General features: G+C 52.0%; 1 protein-coding gene across 1 annotated transcript in view; it reads right to left on the bottom strand.

Moving 5' to 3' along the window:
• Positions 1-17,241, bottom strand: part of DCPS (decapping enzyme, scavenger) — a 46,777-nt gene that overhangs the window by 6,444 nt on the left and 23,092 nt on the right. Inside the window, exons 3-5 of the mRNA XM_002822685.5 lie at positions 12,116-12,261; positions 5,172-5,285; positions 137-247 (exon numbers count right to left, since the gene is read on the bottom strand). Of these exons, the coding sequence (XP_002822731.3) occupies positions 137-247; positions 5,172-5,285; positions 12,116-12,261 (371 nt within the window). The remainder of the gene's footprint in view (positions 1-136; positions 248-5,171; positions 5,286-12,115; positions 12,262-17,241) is intronic.

The following is a 17,241-nucleotide window of genomic DNA, read 5'->3' as shown; positions in this document are numbered from 1 at the left end:
GGTCCCCAAGACTGGCATCCAGAGAGAAGTCTCTCCAAGATGGACTCTGGGAAGGGTGAGGAAAGGGGCCCAGGAACACACTGGAATCTGAGTCTAATTTCTCTGAGCTTCCACGTGGTTTGGTGAAGCCACTCACCTGCCCCTGGTGGAGGATGTTCCTGAGCAGCGGCAGGTGCTCCGGGGTAAGGTCGCGTAGGGATCTGATGCCCCGGCGATGGCAGATGGCGATCAAGTATAGGTCATCGAGCTGCATAGAGAGCAAGGGGAGACCAGGCTCAGCAGGGAACAGACCTGGGGAGACTGCCAACCCTGGAGTTCTCATGTAAGCCAGGAAGCACCCACCCCTGAGGCCTACAGCGCCAGGAGAAACCCCGCAGGGCATCCACATACCCCGGGCGTGTGGGATGGTCTTAAGTAGCAGGCCTACTGTGTACGCTTCTTGCTAGAGAATACCATGTAAGAGTTCTTTTTTTTTTTTTTTTTTTGGACAGAGTCTCGCTCTGTCGCCCAGGCTGGAGTGCAGTGGCGCAATCTTGGCTCACTGCAACCTCCGCCTCCCGGGTTCAAGCGATTCTTCTGCCTCAGCCTCCCAAGTAGCTGGGACTACAGGTGCGTGCCACCATGCTCGGCTCTTTTTTTTTTTTTTTTTGTATTTTTAGTAGAGATGGGGTTTCACCATATTGGCCATGCTGATCTCAAACTCCTGACCTCATGATCCGCCTGCCTCGGCCTCCCAAAGTGCTGGGATTACAGGCGTGAGCCACTGCGCCCAGCAGAGAGTTCTATATACTCACTCCCCAGAGCTGTCACGGGCAGGGAGCCAGGAGGTTCAAGAAAGAGCAAGGGCAACTCTCTCCCTCCAAGAGTTTAGTCTCATCGCATGTATGCAAGTAGCTCTACTGTAAGACACAAAATAATCCCAGCGCAGGAGGAAGGAAAGACTCTAGCTACCTGGATGAACCCAGGAAGGCCTCCTGGAAGAGAAGGCAGAGGATCAGGTCTAGAAAAAAAGGAAGAATTTGGAGAAAGGATATTCAGGTAGAGGAAACAGAGCAAAGGCTCAGAGGCAAGAATGTATAGGGTACGAATGTATAGGGCATAGAATGTATATGTAAGGGGAGAGGAAGCAACTTGATTTGTCTGGAGTCAAGGCCCATGAAGGGTGGAGTGGGGTTTGAAGGCTAAGAAGGGAGCCAAGGGCCAGCTCAGCAGCACACACAACACCAGGGCAGTTAGCTTGTTTCTCTCTTCCCCTATTGCACAGGACACCTTCCTGATGACCTTCCTGCTGTGCTTCCTGAGCACAGCCTGGCTGAAAACCTGGAGGTCACAACAGTACAAAGAATCAAAGTCAAGATCTTGTGACAGAGAGCAAATGAACTCTTCCTCTTGCCGAGAAAAGCCACCCGGCACCTAAACCCCGGCCTTGCCTGGTAATTCCATGCACGCGCCTGGCAGGCCCCAGACACCAAGGCTCTGAGGGGCCAGGCATGGGGAGAACCCAGCAGTGCCCTGCCCTGCAGTCTGAGCTACCAGATTCCTTGTGGAGATAATTTGAGGACATGACTCACCCAACCACATTTCCTGGGGCCTCAAATCGAAAATTCAGGATGGGCTTTTCTATATGACTGGCTGATATCCAACTATGCCATGGTCTTTACATGCCATGAACATTCTTTCCTGCCAGAGTTCTAAGAATCTGTGTTCTCTGTCTTAGACCTTCTGCAGATGAGCCCACAGGAAGCTCCGCGTGTAGCTGAGCTGCATGCACCAGGCCTCAGTTTGCCCCAAGTCCCCTGTGTACTCTCTCACTTTGGACCTAGGAGTCCAAAGAGAAGCCCAGAAACAAAATTGCTTGAACTTGAATTTTGTGTGTGTGTGCACGCACGTGTGCACGTGGTGGTGAATGTGTATGTTTTCAGCTGTTCTGTGTGTCACTGTCACCGAACTCCCAAATAATAGTAACATTTGTTTTAGATGATGTCTGCTGACAAATCACAAACATGACGCTAACTCGCAACTCTCTGCTCCACTGGCACAGAACAGGGCATGGAGCCTGGTGCTGGGTGTCAGCCCATGGTGTTGGGTGTCAGTTCACAGGCTGGGTAAGGGAGGGAAAATAATCCATTCTTTGATATTAGACATGACCCAAAATTTCCTGCTGGCAGCCAAAGGGCCTCCTCGCTCAGAGAAGTGATCTGAAAAAAGCTAGGCCGGGGCAGGAGAGGGCCTCAGGCTGGCGCCCCAGAAGGTGGCCCATCAGTCACTCTGGGAAGACAGATAGACATCGTCAGTCTCTTTTTACAAGTCAAGACAGTAAAATCAAACTAATAGTTTCCTGGCAGGAGGAAAGAGAATTGCTGGAGCTTTGGAGAGCCATCTCTTAACCTCTGGGGTGACTCAAAGGAAGAGTTGCCTGGTCTGAGAACTTTAGACCAAAGAACTTCAATCATGTGAACTGAAAATGCATGTGTATTCATATACACATGTACATATATGTTTATATACCCAATATAGAAAGGTTACCAGAGACAAAGAAATAGCGACAATAGTTGTTTCGGGGAAGGGAGAGGAAGGGCTGCGGCGTGAGGGAGCACACTCTCACTGGATAGCCTCTGTACTGTGTGCATTTTTACCACATGCGTGAACTAAACCTACAAGAAAATAAACAAATAAAAAAAAGAACACACAGGTGATCCTTTAAGAGAGCAGAAGAAGGGATGTTATAACTTCTAAGGAGGCACAGTCTCTAGCAAACAGGCACCTGATAAATATATGTTGAATGGATGAAAAAATGGATTATCTCTTTAATTCAGGGCCATCGGTTTGGAGACAGTAACTTCCAGGACCAGTGGCAGGAGGAGATTCAAGGTGGCTAGGAAAGCTCCTCAAAGCAAACACCAGGGTGCCTCCCTATCCCCAGCCCTTCCCTGTCCCAAAGACAAAGGATAGAAGCCCGGGTATGGCCTATCTTCCTGCTGGATACATTGCCTAATTCAAAGAGAGCTACCAATTCAGTGCTGTCACAAGTCAAAGATTTGAGACGCTAAAATACAGCATCATCAAAAGTCAAGTAAGAATTAAGGCCGGGCGCGGTGGCTCACGCCTGTAGTCCCAGCTACTTGGGTTGCTGAGGCATGAGAATTGCTTGAACCCAGGAGGCGGAGGTTGCAGTGAGCTGAGATCACACGACTACACTCCAGCCTGGGCAACAGAGTGAGACTCTGTCTCAAAACAAAAAAAAAGAATTAAGCAAAGGTTAAGAAGGACCACACCTGCATCGCTATGAAGCAAAGTGTGACATTTAAGCTGGCCCTTTCATGACCCTTGAGGACAAGTAATTCTAGCCCTGTGGCTGGCAGCCAGAGTGCAGCTCCTAAAGGCTTTCCTGTCTTAAAGGGGACAGAGAAAGGGAGGTTCCACTGGCAGGTGAAGCAGAACCCGGAGACACTGGGGTCAGAAGGATGGCAGATTTCTCTTCTCTGCCGTGGGCTCTAATGCATTCAGGGCTTCTGGAATACAGACGGACAAGTCTGTTTTGTTGTCCCTCCATGGCCTTAAGACTGCCATCCCCTGGCAAGCTCTTCAGTCTTCAAGAGTCTGGTGCAGCAGAAGGTCCTCCTGCCCCACACCTCCATGGCCCTGCTGGGATTCTCATTAATGGTGGGCCCCACCTCCTGTGACCTAGGCTCTGACCCCGGATCTCTAGGTGCAGGGCAGCCCCACGAGACAGATGGGGGTTTGAAGAGCCACCACTCAGTTTGAGACAAGGGACCTTCAGGTCCTACCTCTTCAAATGCCTACAGAGCCAGTCCTGGCTCCCTCCTTCAAGGCCTGAAGGTGGCACAGGCAGAGAGAAGCTGCAGGGAAGGGCAGAGTGGATGCAGGCGTTCCCTTAGCCTCTCGCTGCAGCGCCCCACACAAAGAGAGCCCTCTTCTTTGAACTTACTTGGCTCTAGAAAATCATCGATCAATGCTGCAACTTTGGAAAATCCCTTCAAATTCTTTCCCACCCCTTGGGTCACATTTGGGAATTCCCACAAGCCTCTTGTCAAGAGACGAATTATGCTCACTTGCCTGTGTAACCCTGAGCCAAAATCCCACCCCTTTATCCCACGTCAAAACTGAAGGCGTCGTGGGCAGCCACAACTGGGAAAGCAGAGGGAACGAGCCCATAAAGGGGCAGACGAGGCTCACTCCAAGGCACCTTCTCTACCAGAGTCTCTCCAGCCTGTGACGGGTGCAGAAACTAGACGGGCCCACCGAAAGCAGAACGGCACATCTGAGCCTGGATTACTCCACAGGGGAAAGTGCAGGAGAGAAGATGTCTGTCCGCTCCCAGTGCCCATGCCTGCCTGCCTACCTCAGCCTTATCCAGGCCCTTCTTCTGTTGCAGGCTGAGCACAGCCAGGTTCCAGTCTGTGGTAAGAACAGCACTCTCTGCAACACAGTGACTCTGCCTGTTTCTGACCCTGTCAGGGTATAAAAGTTTCTGATACTCTCAGGTATAAAAGAGGTGGTGGTAAGTGATAACTGTGGTGGTGGGCTGGTCTGGGAGAGACAGAAGACCATAGGGAACTGGAAAGGGATACCTGTGAGGGAGGACGGCTCCTCCCAAACCTGCTCCTCAGGAAAGTAGGAGAAGCAGAGGTGCTTGGAGGCAGGGCATAGGGCAGAGGGGCCCGAGTGGAAGTCTGGACTAAGCTACTCCACAGCTTGGGCTGAGGAGGCGATGCCTTGGGTTGGTCACCATGGTTCCTGCCTGCCAGTGCTTCAGAACACGGGCCTGCCTGGATCTGCTGGTGTCAAGGGGAACGGAGAAAATGGAAACACCCCACCCGAGGGCTCCAGATGCGGGTGGAAGCACAGGTGGCTGCCCAGACCACTTGGCTGGTAAGGAATGGCCTGTATAGTCATGGCCACAAACATCACCCCATTTTACCTCTTGTGTGGGAGGACAGCCAGAAAGGGCTTTAAGCTGACCCATTAAAGCAAAAGCACTTATGTATGACAGGTATCCACCCAGTCCCCACAGAGAGCTCAGGCCAACCCTCGTTGGTTAATTATAATCTGCTTAGAGACAGGCCAGCGTGAGAAAGAGGGCAGTCAGAAGGACCAGCACTTACAGCAGGGTGGCCAGAGACCAGGGCATTCCAGCCAGAAACCTTTACCTGCTGTTGGTTCCACTTGAGGTCAGGGATGAGGACAAAACCATCAGAGGGATCTGGGTTCTCGAAAATAATCCGGTCTGCTTCAGCCTTCTTGTCGAGAATGTTATACACCCACTGAAAGGAGGGGGAGAGAGATGGTTCACAAATCCACTCATCACCCCTTGACAGATACCCCAGACTGAGCTCGGTGCATTCCCCGGCCTCTCCAGGAGACAGGACCAAGCCACAAAAGGCCGCCACGCTCAGAGGATCTACATCCGGGCTGCCCTGTCCCCAAGCATCTGTTCTTAGGGGTCCAGAAGGGACCTCCCCCTTCCCACTCCAGCTGGCACTCAGCCATGAGTCATCACAAGGGTCTCTGCAGCTTGGATGGGGCCAGGCTGTTCCTGGTCAGCACAGCGCACATGCTCTGCGGAGGCCTCAGAGACCCAGGCTGTGTCTGCCTTCTATAGCAGTGACCCCTCCACCGCTCACAGGACTCAGGGGAAGAGCTGCCTCCATGGATCCTATTTCACTCTATTCAGGACTATGGGGCAAAGAGAGGTAGGAGGCGGAGGGCACCGCGGTTTCCTTCTGTGGAGGGGCCAGCTACCCACCAGTGCAGTGAGAGCCTCTGCCTCTAGCAGCTCATGTGTGCAGGTTTCCTGCCGCGCTGGGATTCTCATCAGCAGTGGGCTCAGCACCTCTGCCCGCCTGGAGCCGCTGCAGATGCCGGTTTATCAGCAGTCTCTGCTGACACAGGCCCCGCATGGCAAAGCAGAAATGAAAGCTATGTAGAGACACAGAGACAGCGACCTCACCAAGACCTTTCAGGGCTACCCAGGGCTCCCGGCCCCTGTGTCACCCTTGGATCAGCTGCTGTCAACAGTCTGCAGAGGACCTTTCCCAGGCCTGTGTTGACCCAAGGACATCACTTTACAGAGATGGTCCTGGAGGCCTGTCTGAGGTTAGGAGGCTGCAGGAGGTTGGGCTGAGAAGGCCCCTGGGCTCACAGGCCTGAAACCCCAGTACCCCCAGCTCTTCTCTACTTCCCCCAGCTCTCAGGGCCCTTTGCAAACATGAACTCATGCAGGACAGTGAACTCTGCCCTACATCTGGGGGAGAGACCTGCTAGGAAACCAGAGAGGGGAGTGGCTGAGGACACACTACTGCCCCTTCCTCCTCACGGTCAGAACGGTCTCCGAGCTCACTGATGTAGGAGAAGAAGCCACGGACACGAGGTGGGATGGGGAGGCCAGGGAACCGACATCACCAGGCAGGCATCCATGGTCCTCCTTCCACTCCCAGAAGTGCTGGACAGGCAGCATCACCGAAGGCTAGAGGCACAGGGACTGCCTTAGGGTCCGCACAACCTCACACCTTGAGCCTGGAGGGCTGAACACACTGCATTGAATCCTCACCTCTCAGCTGGGACGGACTTGGGGAGAGGGCAGCTGGGCCTCGAGGTCTCCTGCAACTCTCTACCCACAGGAAGCATTTCAGCTCAGAGGGCCCCAAACCCCTCACAAGGCCCCAAACCCCTGACAAGACCCACAGGCCGGTCACAATGTGGTCCATTCACAACAGAAGACAGTCAGTTCCCAAGAAACCGAATGACGCCCCTTCCTGGGAGGGATCTGGAGGACACCCAGCAGCCGCTTCCTCATGCAGTGCTGGGGCCAGAGCAATGCATGGCCAGCACATCCACAGAGGCATTTCCTCTCTGACCTGAAATCTCCTGGGAATGTGATGCCAGAGGAAGAAGCCAGCGGAAATACAAGGGAGGGAGGGAGACGGCATTCCCTACAGACAGCCTCAACGCACCCCATAAGCAGGCCTCCCCACGGCCCGTCCCTGATTCACAGAAAAGGGGCATCTGCCTCTGACTGGTATAAGAGCGAGAGTGAGCAGGTTCTGAGCCAAGGAGACCTGGTTTCATCTCCCAGCTGTCACTGGGTGAGTGACTAATGCCTCCTTTGTAAAATGGGGCTGATGATATCTACGTAAAGGTGGTGAAGGTTTTCAGAGAGAACATGCACATGAAGGCACCTAGCACAGGCAGTATAAGGGAGGCCCCCCTACGAGTAGCAAAGGTGGTGGGATGGTATGCCAGAGGCTACAAAACTGACTGGGGACAGGAAAAGAGGGAAAGGCGGTGAGAGCAAACGAGGTGGTGAGAGAGGAAATAAGAGCAGGGCTGGAGGACGAGTGACTGCAGGAAGGAGGAAATAAGAGCAGGGCTGGAGGACGAGTGACTGCAGGAAGGAGTGATGACCGTGAGAGCAGCTGCACTCTGCCTGGCACTGCTCTCAGTGTCACAGCAACCCTGAGAAGTGGCTGCTATCATCGTTGCCATTTTTTTTTTTAAGATGGAGTCTTGCTCTTTCGCCCAGACTAGAGTGCAGTGGCGTGATCTCGGCTCACTGCAACCTCCACCTCCCAGGTTCAAGCGATTCTCTTGCCTCAGTAGCTGGGATTATAGGTGCCCACCACCACACCCGGATAATTTTTATATTTTTAGTAGAGACGGGTTTTTTTGTTTGTTTTTGTTTTTTTTTTCTGAGACGGAGTTTCAGAAAACTCTTGGCTGGAGTGCAATGGCGTGATCTCAGCTCACTGCAACCTCCGCCTCCCAGGTTCAAGTGATTCTCCTGCCTCAGCCTCCCAAGAAGCTGGGATTACAGGCGTGTGCCACCACACCCAGCTAATTTTTGTATTTTTAGTAGAGATGGGGTTTCGCCATGTTGGCCAGGCTGGTCTCAAACTACTGACCTCAAGTGATCTGCCCGCCTTGGCCCAAAGTGCTGGGATTACAGGCATAAGCCACCGCGCCTGGACAATGTCCCCATTTTACAGGTAAGGAGAATGCAAGTGCAAGGAAGTTCACGCTGGGTCAGCCAATTCCAACCATGAGTATCTGGCTCCTGAGCCTGCACCCTGGGCCAAGGTACATCCTGTCTCCTTGGAGAGGCCTCTGGGAGAGTGGCAGGGAGCTGCATCCACACGAAGCCTCAAGGCCAGAGGCCCAGATAAGAAAGAGGAGAATGAAAGAACAAAATTCACACAAACACAGAGGGCTACGTGATGGGGAGTGCCACCATCTGAAACCACGCCCAAGAACTTGGCCAGCCCCGCCGATAAACGGGGCAGAGGGTGATGCCATCAGCTTTCTGCAACTCACCTGGCTGGACTTCTTTGCAGTAGGCGACACTGGCAGCTCCCTCGGTACCCTCTCTCCCACCTTGACGTCCCATGAAACATCTTGCTCCTTCCTCATCACCTTCTGCTCTCTGCTTCTGCCTGCTGCCTTGCACTTCCCCTCCAGCCATGTGTGGCCTGGCCATGTCTCCCAGGTGTCTTAGCTCAGCACATTGCTGTGCCTGTCCCTCTGAACAGTTACCTGGAGTAGAGAATGGTGGCTGCCATCCTGGCATCATTCTGTGCTGGAAACAATAGCAGGCACATGATATATGGCACCTCTCTCAATTTCCACAACACCCAGGAGGGAGGAGCCGTTAGTTACATTTTTCAGACAAGGAAACCAGGGCTCCGAAATTAAGGACAATGTCACGCTGCTCTTAGATGACAGACTGAGAATCCAAACACCAGGCTGAGGTTGAAGTCTAGCTGGATGACTCACAAACAGACATTTGTAACTAGATGATCTCAAAGGCTGCAGATCCAGACATCCCACTGCAGTTTTTACTGGCAAGTTATAAGTACCTCAAATCTAAGGAGCCAAATAGTATCTCTGGCTTAGGGCACAGATACTGGGACCAGACTGCCTGGTTTTGAGACCTGTCTCCAAAAGGGCTGCTGTGAAGAATAAATGAGGTGTGAGGCTGGTCGCGGTGGCTCACACCTGTAATCCCAGCACTTTGGGAGGTCAAGGTGGGCAGGTCACTTGAGGTCAGGAGTTTGAGACCAGCCTGGCCAACATGGTGAAACTCCATCTCTACTAAAAATACAAAAATTAGCCCAGCGTAGTGGCGGGTGCCTGTAATCTCAGCTACTTGGGAGGGTGAGGCAGGAGAATCACTTGAACCTGGCAGGAGAAGGTTGCAATGAGCCGAGATCACACCATTGCACTCCAGCTTGGGCAACAAGAGTGAAACTCCGTCTCAAAAATAAATAAATAAGTAAATAAATAAATAAATGAGGTGTGATGCACATAAATGCTTAGAGCAGTTCTTGGCACTATGCATAGTAAGTGCTCAATAAATTCCAAACTGAACTCACTGTCTTCCATGCAAACCCACTCTTCTGTTTCTGTCCCCTATACTGGGTCATGAATTATCCTTCTATCCACTCATCACCCAACCTCTTCCCTCCTCTCTCCACGTCAACCATTTGCTAAGCCCCATCCAGCCCTGTGAAGACCTACCTCTTAAATTGCTCCAGAATCCTTCCCCACTGCCCCTACCATGGTTGAGACCCATACTGGTTTTTCCCAGTCTTCCTGTTCTATGCTCACCCCCACTCCACCAATTAATTCTGCAAATCGGACCATATTATCCACATGCTTAAAACTGTTTAGGGCACCCTCACTGCCTATGGCAACTGTTCTCACATCTGATGGTTGTCAGAAACATCAGAGAGAGAGAGAGAGAGAGAGACAGAGACAGAGAGAGAGAGATTTTTTTAATGCACAATTCCCAGCTCCACTCCCTGAAGGGTGAGATTCAGCAGATATGGAATAGTGCTCTGTGCTTGGTATTTATGAAAATCCCCAGGCAATCCTGATGGTAAGCAAGGTTCAGGAACCCTTGGCCCCCTGGACAAAGTCCACGTGCCTCCGCCTGGCCCCTGCCTACCATCTCAGTGCTGTCTCCTCTGACCCTCCAGCAGCCCAAGCCCCAGCCACACCAAACTCCTTGCAGCTCCCCCAAAGCATCGGATGATTCCAGCTCTGTGTGCCTCTGGACTTGCTCCTCCCTCCCCTTGTGCACCTGGTAAACTTCTATTTGTCCTGTAAGACCCAAAGGGAGGATCCTCTCCCTGTTAAGTCCCGACTGTCTGCACTGGTCACTGTCCCTCTGCATCACCACGGTAGCTCGTCTAGGCATCAGAGTGCTTATCCCATTGTCACAATTGCCCATTTACAAGTCTATCTTCTCTGTTAGACTGTGAAGATCCTGTCTAGGTTTCATCATCTTGGTGACTCTTCAAAGCCTGGCATAGGACCAGGTCCACAGTAGGTACTCAGTAAACATAATGACTGTTGCCAGTTAAGCTGAGTGCTTGTAAACTAGAAATAGCCAAGAAGGAATACATGAACGGCTCCCGTCAGTCAGGAGTTGGAAGAGTAGTGGAGTTTTCATTGTGCTCTTCTCCGAGTGGAACTGCATAATGGTGTATAATAAGGAATATACATGGTCAGGCACGGTGGCTCACACCTGTAATCCTAGCACTTTGGGAGGCCAAGACAGGCGGACTGCCTGAGCTCAGGAGTTCGAGGCCAGCCTGGGCAACATGGCAAAACCCCATCGCTACTAAAAATACAAAAAATTAGCCAGGCATGGTGGCAAGCACCTGTAATCCTAGCTACTCACACCAACCACATCAGGGCTTCCTTACTTGAATCTCAGGTCTGCACAACCAGCACAACAGAACAACTGTTCCAGGAGATTCCCTAGGACCCTGAACAGCAGAAACTCTAAGAAGGTGGAGACACAGTTCCTTTCTACTTGGAAAACAGAACAAGTGCTGGGACTTTAAAAACAAACAAACAAACAACAACAACAACAAAAAACAAGTCAGCTTGAGCCAGATGCACCCCACGCAAACTGCTGCCCAGGGAGACCAGGGCTGAACCAGGCTGGAGAAGGGGGCTGGCGGCACATAGGCCTCCCAAGGAAACGTCATTCCTGCAGGCCCTGTCAGCCTCCCTTTCCTTACTCCTGTCAAGTACAATTCACCTTGCAGTGGCCACACACACAGCACACCCTCCCTTCTTCTGGGCCAGGGAGGAGTGGCTGTGAGTTCCTCACATCACAACACCCTCCACCACAGTGACCTGAATCTTGGGGAGAAAAGCGAGAAATGCTCAAAGAGAACAAGGGTGAGCGATAAAGACAAGGCACAGTGTCAAGAGTCAGTGAGTGGGCAAGAAACTGACTCATCAATAAGCATCCATCATATTTAACTCTGAGTACTCACATGGGGCCAGTTCCAGGCAGAGGCTCCAGTTGGCGCTGGGCCTAGGCCCAGGGAGGAGTCAGGATCTTGGAGCTAAATGGCCTTGCATCTGGCCTGGCCAGACGACTGCCAGCTTGTGAATGGAGTCCCTGCACCAAATGCCCGGGGCCAATGGGGTCCTGCCTTCTTTTGGACGAATGCAAGGGGGAGTGGGTGAGGGAAGAGTTTTTTACTGAGACTGAGATCCTGCAGGCCGGTTTGCCGCAGTTGAAACCAGGAATAAGAGTCTGGACAGGGTGGGACTAACTCAACATCAGCCTTTTACCCATTCATGGACCCGAAGCAATGGCACAGTCATCCTGAGGCTCGATCGGGGCTACTGCAGAGCAGACACACATTCTTCCAAAGGACTGGATTGCTTTGAGGTCCCCAGAGAGCCTCCACGGCATGCCCAAGTACATCGGGTGGGACCAAGACCAGCATCAGTTCCCCCACCCCCAAAGCCTTCTCTCACCATGCTATATAAAATGGCAACTGCCCACCCCAGGCCTTTTGGTCCCACTTATCCTGTCTATTTCTCTCTGCAGCCCTCATTATCTCACAGAGCATATAGATCCTGAGATATCTGTGTATAGTCACATACTGTGTGACTGTGCATGGGATGTAAGCTGCACGAGGCGGGGATCTGTCCGGCATGCTCTCTACTGTACCCCCATCCCCTCGCCCAGCACAGCGCCTGGCCCCTAATATGACCCCAATAGACACTCGTAAGAGGAGGCACCAGCCACGGGAGCAGTGCTCTGCGTCTGAGACATGCAGCCAGTCACCTGGATGCTGAGGCTCTGGGACTCCAGGTGGGGTAAAGTAATGTTCCTGTAGTCATCTCCTGTCTCTCGGATCAGGCGGAGGTCCTGGCGCAGGTACTTCTGCAGGTGTTTCTCTGTGGCAGGGTAAACCACGGTCGTCTTTACATCTGCAACGACACAGCACAGCCCGTGACAGGGAAGCAGTGCCCACTCTCTATGCCACAGGCACCATGGTGAGGAGAGAACTCCCACCCCGGCTTTGATTCCCTGAGGGAAGCCAAAATCCAAGAGGATCATGCACCCAAGATCCACTCCCACAGAGTGCCTTGTGCCACTGCATTCACGAGCTGAGCCACACTCAGAATCTGGAAAACACAAGGTTCTTACCTGTGGGTCACTGGGCCCCTCATCAGGTAAACCCCAGCCCTTCCTGCTCCATCTTCCAGGCACAGGAATGAGAAGTCTCTAACTCTTCTCACATATCAAATTTCTAGGTATGTGGCTTTCTGGACCCAAAGCTGAAAATGTGGTTTAAAGGCCGGGCGCAGTGGCTCACCCTGTAATCCTAGCACCTTGGGAGGCCGAGGCAGGCGGATCCTCTGAGGTCGGGAGTTCGAGACCAGCCTGACCAACGTGGAGAAACCCCCTCTCTACTAAAAATACAAAATTAACCGGGCATGGTGGCACATGCCTGTAATCCCAGCTACTCAGGAGGCTGAGGCAGGAGAACCACTTGAACCTGGGAGGCAGAGGTTACGGTGAGCCCAGATTGTGCCACTGCACTCCTGCCTGGGCAACAAGAGCGAAACTCCATCTCAAAACACACACACACACACACACACACACACACACACACACACACACACACACACACACACACACACACACACACACACACACACACACACACACACACACACACACACACACACACACACACACACACACACACACACACACACACACACACACACACGTATATATATGGTTTAAAGCCCAGTAGTCTCCTTAATGACGGGCAGTGCAGCACAGCGCAGTGGTTCCAGGCACAGACTCTGGAGCCAGACTGAGTTCAATTCCTGGCTCTGCCTGCTCCTTATTCTGAATGGGACCTTGGCCCCACCCAGGAGCACGGTTTAGCTGTTTAACCTCTTGGTGCCCTTACTTCCTCATCTGCCAAATGAGGATAGTAAAAGCTCCTGTGTCATAAGGCTGGGAGGATTAAACAAGTCAATTACCTGTGAAGTTCTTAGAACAATGTCTGGCACACAGTAAATACCACGTAAGTGCTGTGATGTTTAATCCAGGGTTTCTCAATCTCAGCACCACTGACATTTTGGCCTGGACAATTCTCTGTTGCAGGGGCTGTCCTGTGCATTGAGGGATGTTCAGCTGCATCCCTGGCCTCTATTGGGATGTTAGTAGCACCCTCCCCAAGTTGTGACAATCCAAAATGTCTCCAGACATTGCCAAATGTGTCTCCTGAAAGGAAAAACTGTCCCCAGGTGAGAAGCACAGTTTGAAACTAGAAGGATGTCTTGCAGTTTTCCTAAACAGACTCTAGGCTAGCTTCCTGGTCCAAAACCACCTGGTTTTGGTTAAGTCCTTTCCCTTATTTTTAATAACATCTGGTACAATTGTTATCATTACTCTAACATGTATACATAGTGTTTTAACATAGATTTTACGGGTATTTCCAAATCAGCTTGGATCTTTCTCAAAAGACCCATGGTTCCCCTCTGACTTTCTTAATCTGGGTTCAGATAGGCTCTCCCAGGGAAACCCGAGAGAGCTGAAAACCCAGCGGGCACATTTCACCACCACGAAGTCCTCATACTCAGTCACACACCGCAAAACCCGGCTAAGAACTATCAACCTATACTTTCATATTTGGTCTGAGGTCATAGGTGGTTTTAACCCCGCTTTCATACGTCAGTGAAGAGGGTGGGCTGGGACTCAAAAGAGTCATCCAGTATCACACTGTGAAATGTGGCAGAGGCGAACCTGGAACTGAGGCCTTCTTACCCTAAAGCCAGCACTCCTGCAACACCACAGGCTACTTCCAATTTCTACTTCCAAGTCCCAGTGGGGATGTACAGAGATGACATACCAGGCACATGGCTTCTGTCCCGTCAAACATCCCAGTCCATCAGCTCTGGGAGGCACAGCAGCACAGTGGGAAGACATGGATGCTGGCCCCGGGCTGGCCACATGACTCTCCATACTGGCTGTGTACCCCTGGGCATGGGGCTTAACGTCTTAGAGCCTTGGCCTCCTCACCTATTAAAGGGTGGTCATCAAATCTGCCTCACAGAGTTGTTTACATTAAATAAAAATGTCACCTGGATCACTGGAGTTGCTAAATAAATGTCACCCAATCCTGGGAATCCCTGGATTTGACCCTGAAAAGGGGGCATGAAGGCCTCCTCACAACTCTCTGAGGAGCAGCAAAAAACTGTTTCTTGCTTCTCACTCTGTTCTCTAACAGCTCAGCGTCATGGGTCATAGGCCAGAGGTCAGAGGTCAGGCACACCAAGATCTCAAGAGGCGGGAGACTGCTTGAAGTAGATTGAACGGCACCACCTTGGCCCTTGCAGTGGACCTGAGGGAAATCCATACATCTGCAGTGGAGCTTGGTGGATGAGAACAGAGATTTTGAAGCCAGTCAGCCTGGGTGCAAGTCCTGGCTCTGCACTTATTAGCTGCGTAACCTCATGCAAGTGACTAACCCTCTCTGTGGCTTCATCTCCTGACTTCTACAATCTGGGGTAACAATAACAGCACATACCTTCCAGGGCTGTTGGGAGAATTAAACCAGTCAGTAGAAGGAAAGATTCAGGAAGTGCCTCACATGGAGAAAAGCGCTCCCCCCAGGCTAGCTTGGATTCTCTCCACTGTTGCCTCAGTTGCTTGGGTTGGGCAGTGGAGCTCCCTGAGAGTGGGGGTGAGATGGGCAGGGCACAGAGGCAGAGCAGGCACTGGAGAGCAGCCAGGTTCTGCGGGCAGGGTCACCCAGCCGGGCTCCCAGCCTGGGGCTCCTGGCTGCTCCAGATCAGAAAGCCACCCGGCCTGTGAGCATGCCCTGGTCTGCCGAGGCCTGTGCGAGACCTGCCCCAGCCACCCAGGGTGCAGGGAAACTGGCGTCTCACCCAGCCAGCCCCTCCCGCCTCCCCTCAGCAGCAAGAGCATCCACAGGCGCTTATTTTCCAACTGCTCACTTCCTGCCATCCTCCTGCCTTTCCTGAGGTGCGCCTGCAGGGATGGGAACCTGACTGCAGTACTCTCAGAGCTCCCCACGTCCCTCTAGAGCACTCACTCCTAAGGGGCCTGGCTTCTCTCAGATCTCCACCAAAAGCCTCAGTCAGGGCCACACTGAGGTGGGGGCTGCCACCCTCAAACTGTCCCCTGCTCCACAGCTCCCGTGCTTCCTGCCGTGGACTACGAGGCTGTTGGTCACCTCGCTCTGGCCCTCTTTCCACCTTCATGCACTGCCTCTCTCCCGCTTGGGGCCTCTGCTCCAGCCTCGCCGGCTCCCCACTGACCCACTAACTCACGTCAGCCATGGGCTCCTCTCTGGGCAGTGCACTGGCCACTCCCACGGCCGAGCTGACCCTCCTACCCAACGAGCCACGCTGCTCCTTGCTTCGTCCAGGCCTCTGCTCTGAGGCCAGTTCCTCAGGCTCGGTCAGCTCTGGTAAAACAGCAGCCCTAACCTCGGGGTCCTCTGTCTCCTCCACCAGCCTGCTTCCTCTTCACTTCTCACTCCCTCACAGCAGCATGTGGATTGACTGTCTGACTCCCCAACTACTATGCAGCTTCCAGAAGAAAAAAAAAATTGTCCCCAGCACCTGGAATAGTGCCTGGCATACAGTAAGCACTCAGTAAATACTTAGTGAACAAATGAATCAATGAATCTGGCCTTTTCGACTTAAACCCAGGAAGAGCATTTTTGTCCCAAATGGAATAAAACCTCTTTGATACAAATCAATATATTTCCTAATGCTAAGGTTTACATTGGCGGCCAAAAAAACAATGAACACTGGTGTTTACCTCAATGCCTGTCAAGATGTTGACCTGCAGCTGAACTTCGGGAGGAGTCTGGTCAGGAGTCAATGCTCAATAAACAATCAAACCATCAGGTGAAAACACGTTGGGAAACAGGATACACAGGCACAGTCTCAAAAATATCTCCCATAGATTACTTATTAATTACAAAGGGAACACGAGTCGCTTTACAGCAGCAAAAGGCTACCACCTCGGCCAGGCCATGGGTGTCACCGTCACCCCTGCTGGGCACGCCGACATCATGTGCCTCCTGATCATGTGGAATTCTGGCCAAAAATGCATAACCTGAGTCCAGTCATGAGGAAATATCAGCAAACCGAAATCCAGGGGCATTCAACAAAACTAGTGGCTTTGTAACACTACAAAAATGTCAAAGTTAGGATAGACAAAGAAGGCTGAGGAATTGCTCCAGATGAAGGGAGACTAAAGAGACGGGACTAAAGGGATTGGATTAGATCCGGGGTTGGGATCCGGGGAGGGGCGCCCTGCACTGAAGCAACTGGCACAACTTAACTATGGACTGCATGTCACAGAAGTCTCATACGAATGGGAAATCTCCTGAAATTGATAATTTTACCCTTTTTTATATCCATCGTTATCATTATTCTATGTATATGTGGAGACAGAAAAAGCTAATGTGGCAAATGTTAACAGGTGAAGTCCTTTTATTTATTTATTTATTTTTTGAGACAGAGTCTCGCTCTGTCGCCCAGGCTGGAGTGCAGTGGCGCAATCTCGGCTCACTGCAAGCTCCGCCTCCCAGGCTCACACCATTCTCCTGCCTCAGCCTCCTGAGTAGCTGGGACTACGGGCGCCCGCCACCATGCCTGGCTAATTTTTTGTATTTTTAGTAGAGACAGGGTTTCACCGTGTTAGCCAGGATGGTCTTGATCTCCTGACCTTGTGATCCACCTGCCTCGGCCTCCCAAAGTGCTGGGATTACAGGCGTGAGCCACCGCGCCCAGCCATGAAGTCCTTTTATAAGGGAGTTCTTTGTACTATTCTTACAACTTTTCTGCAGGAATGGAATTTTTTTTAGTAGGAAAATTTTTTTTAAGGTGTCAATACTTTTCGGAACCTCA

The sequence above is a fragment of the Pongo abelii genome, chromosome 9 (assembly GCF_028885655.2).
Source record: "Pongo abelii isolate AG06213 chromosome 9, NHGRI_mPonAbe1-v2.0_pri, whole genome shotgun sequence".
NCBI classification, from domain to species: Eukaryota; Metazoa; Chordata; class Mammalia; order Primates; family Hominidae; genus Pongo; species Pongo abelii.
Note: the sequence above shows the minus strand (reverse complement) of the source record. Positions and strands in the feature narration are given on the sequence as shown.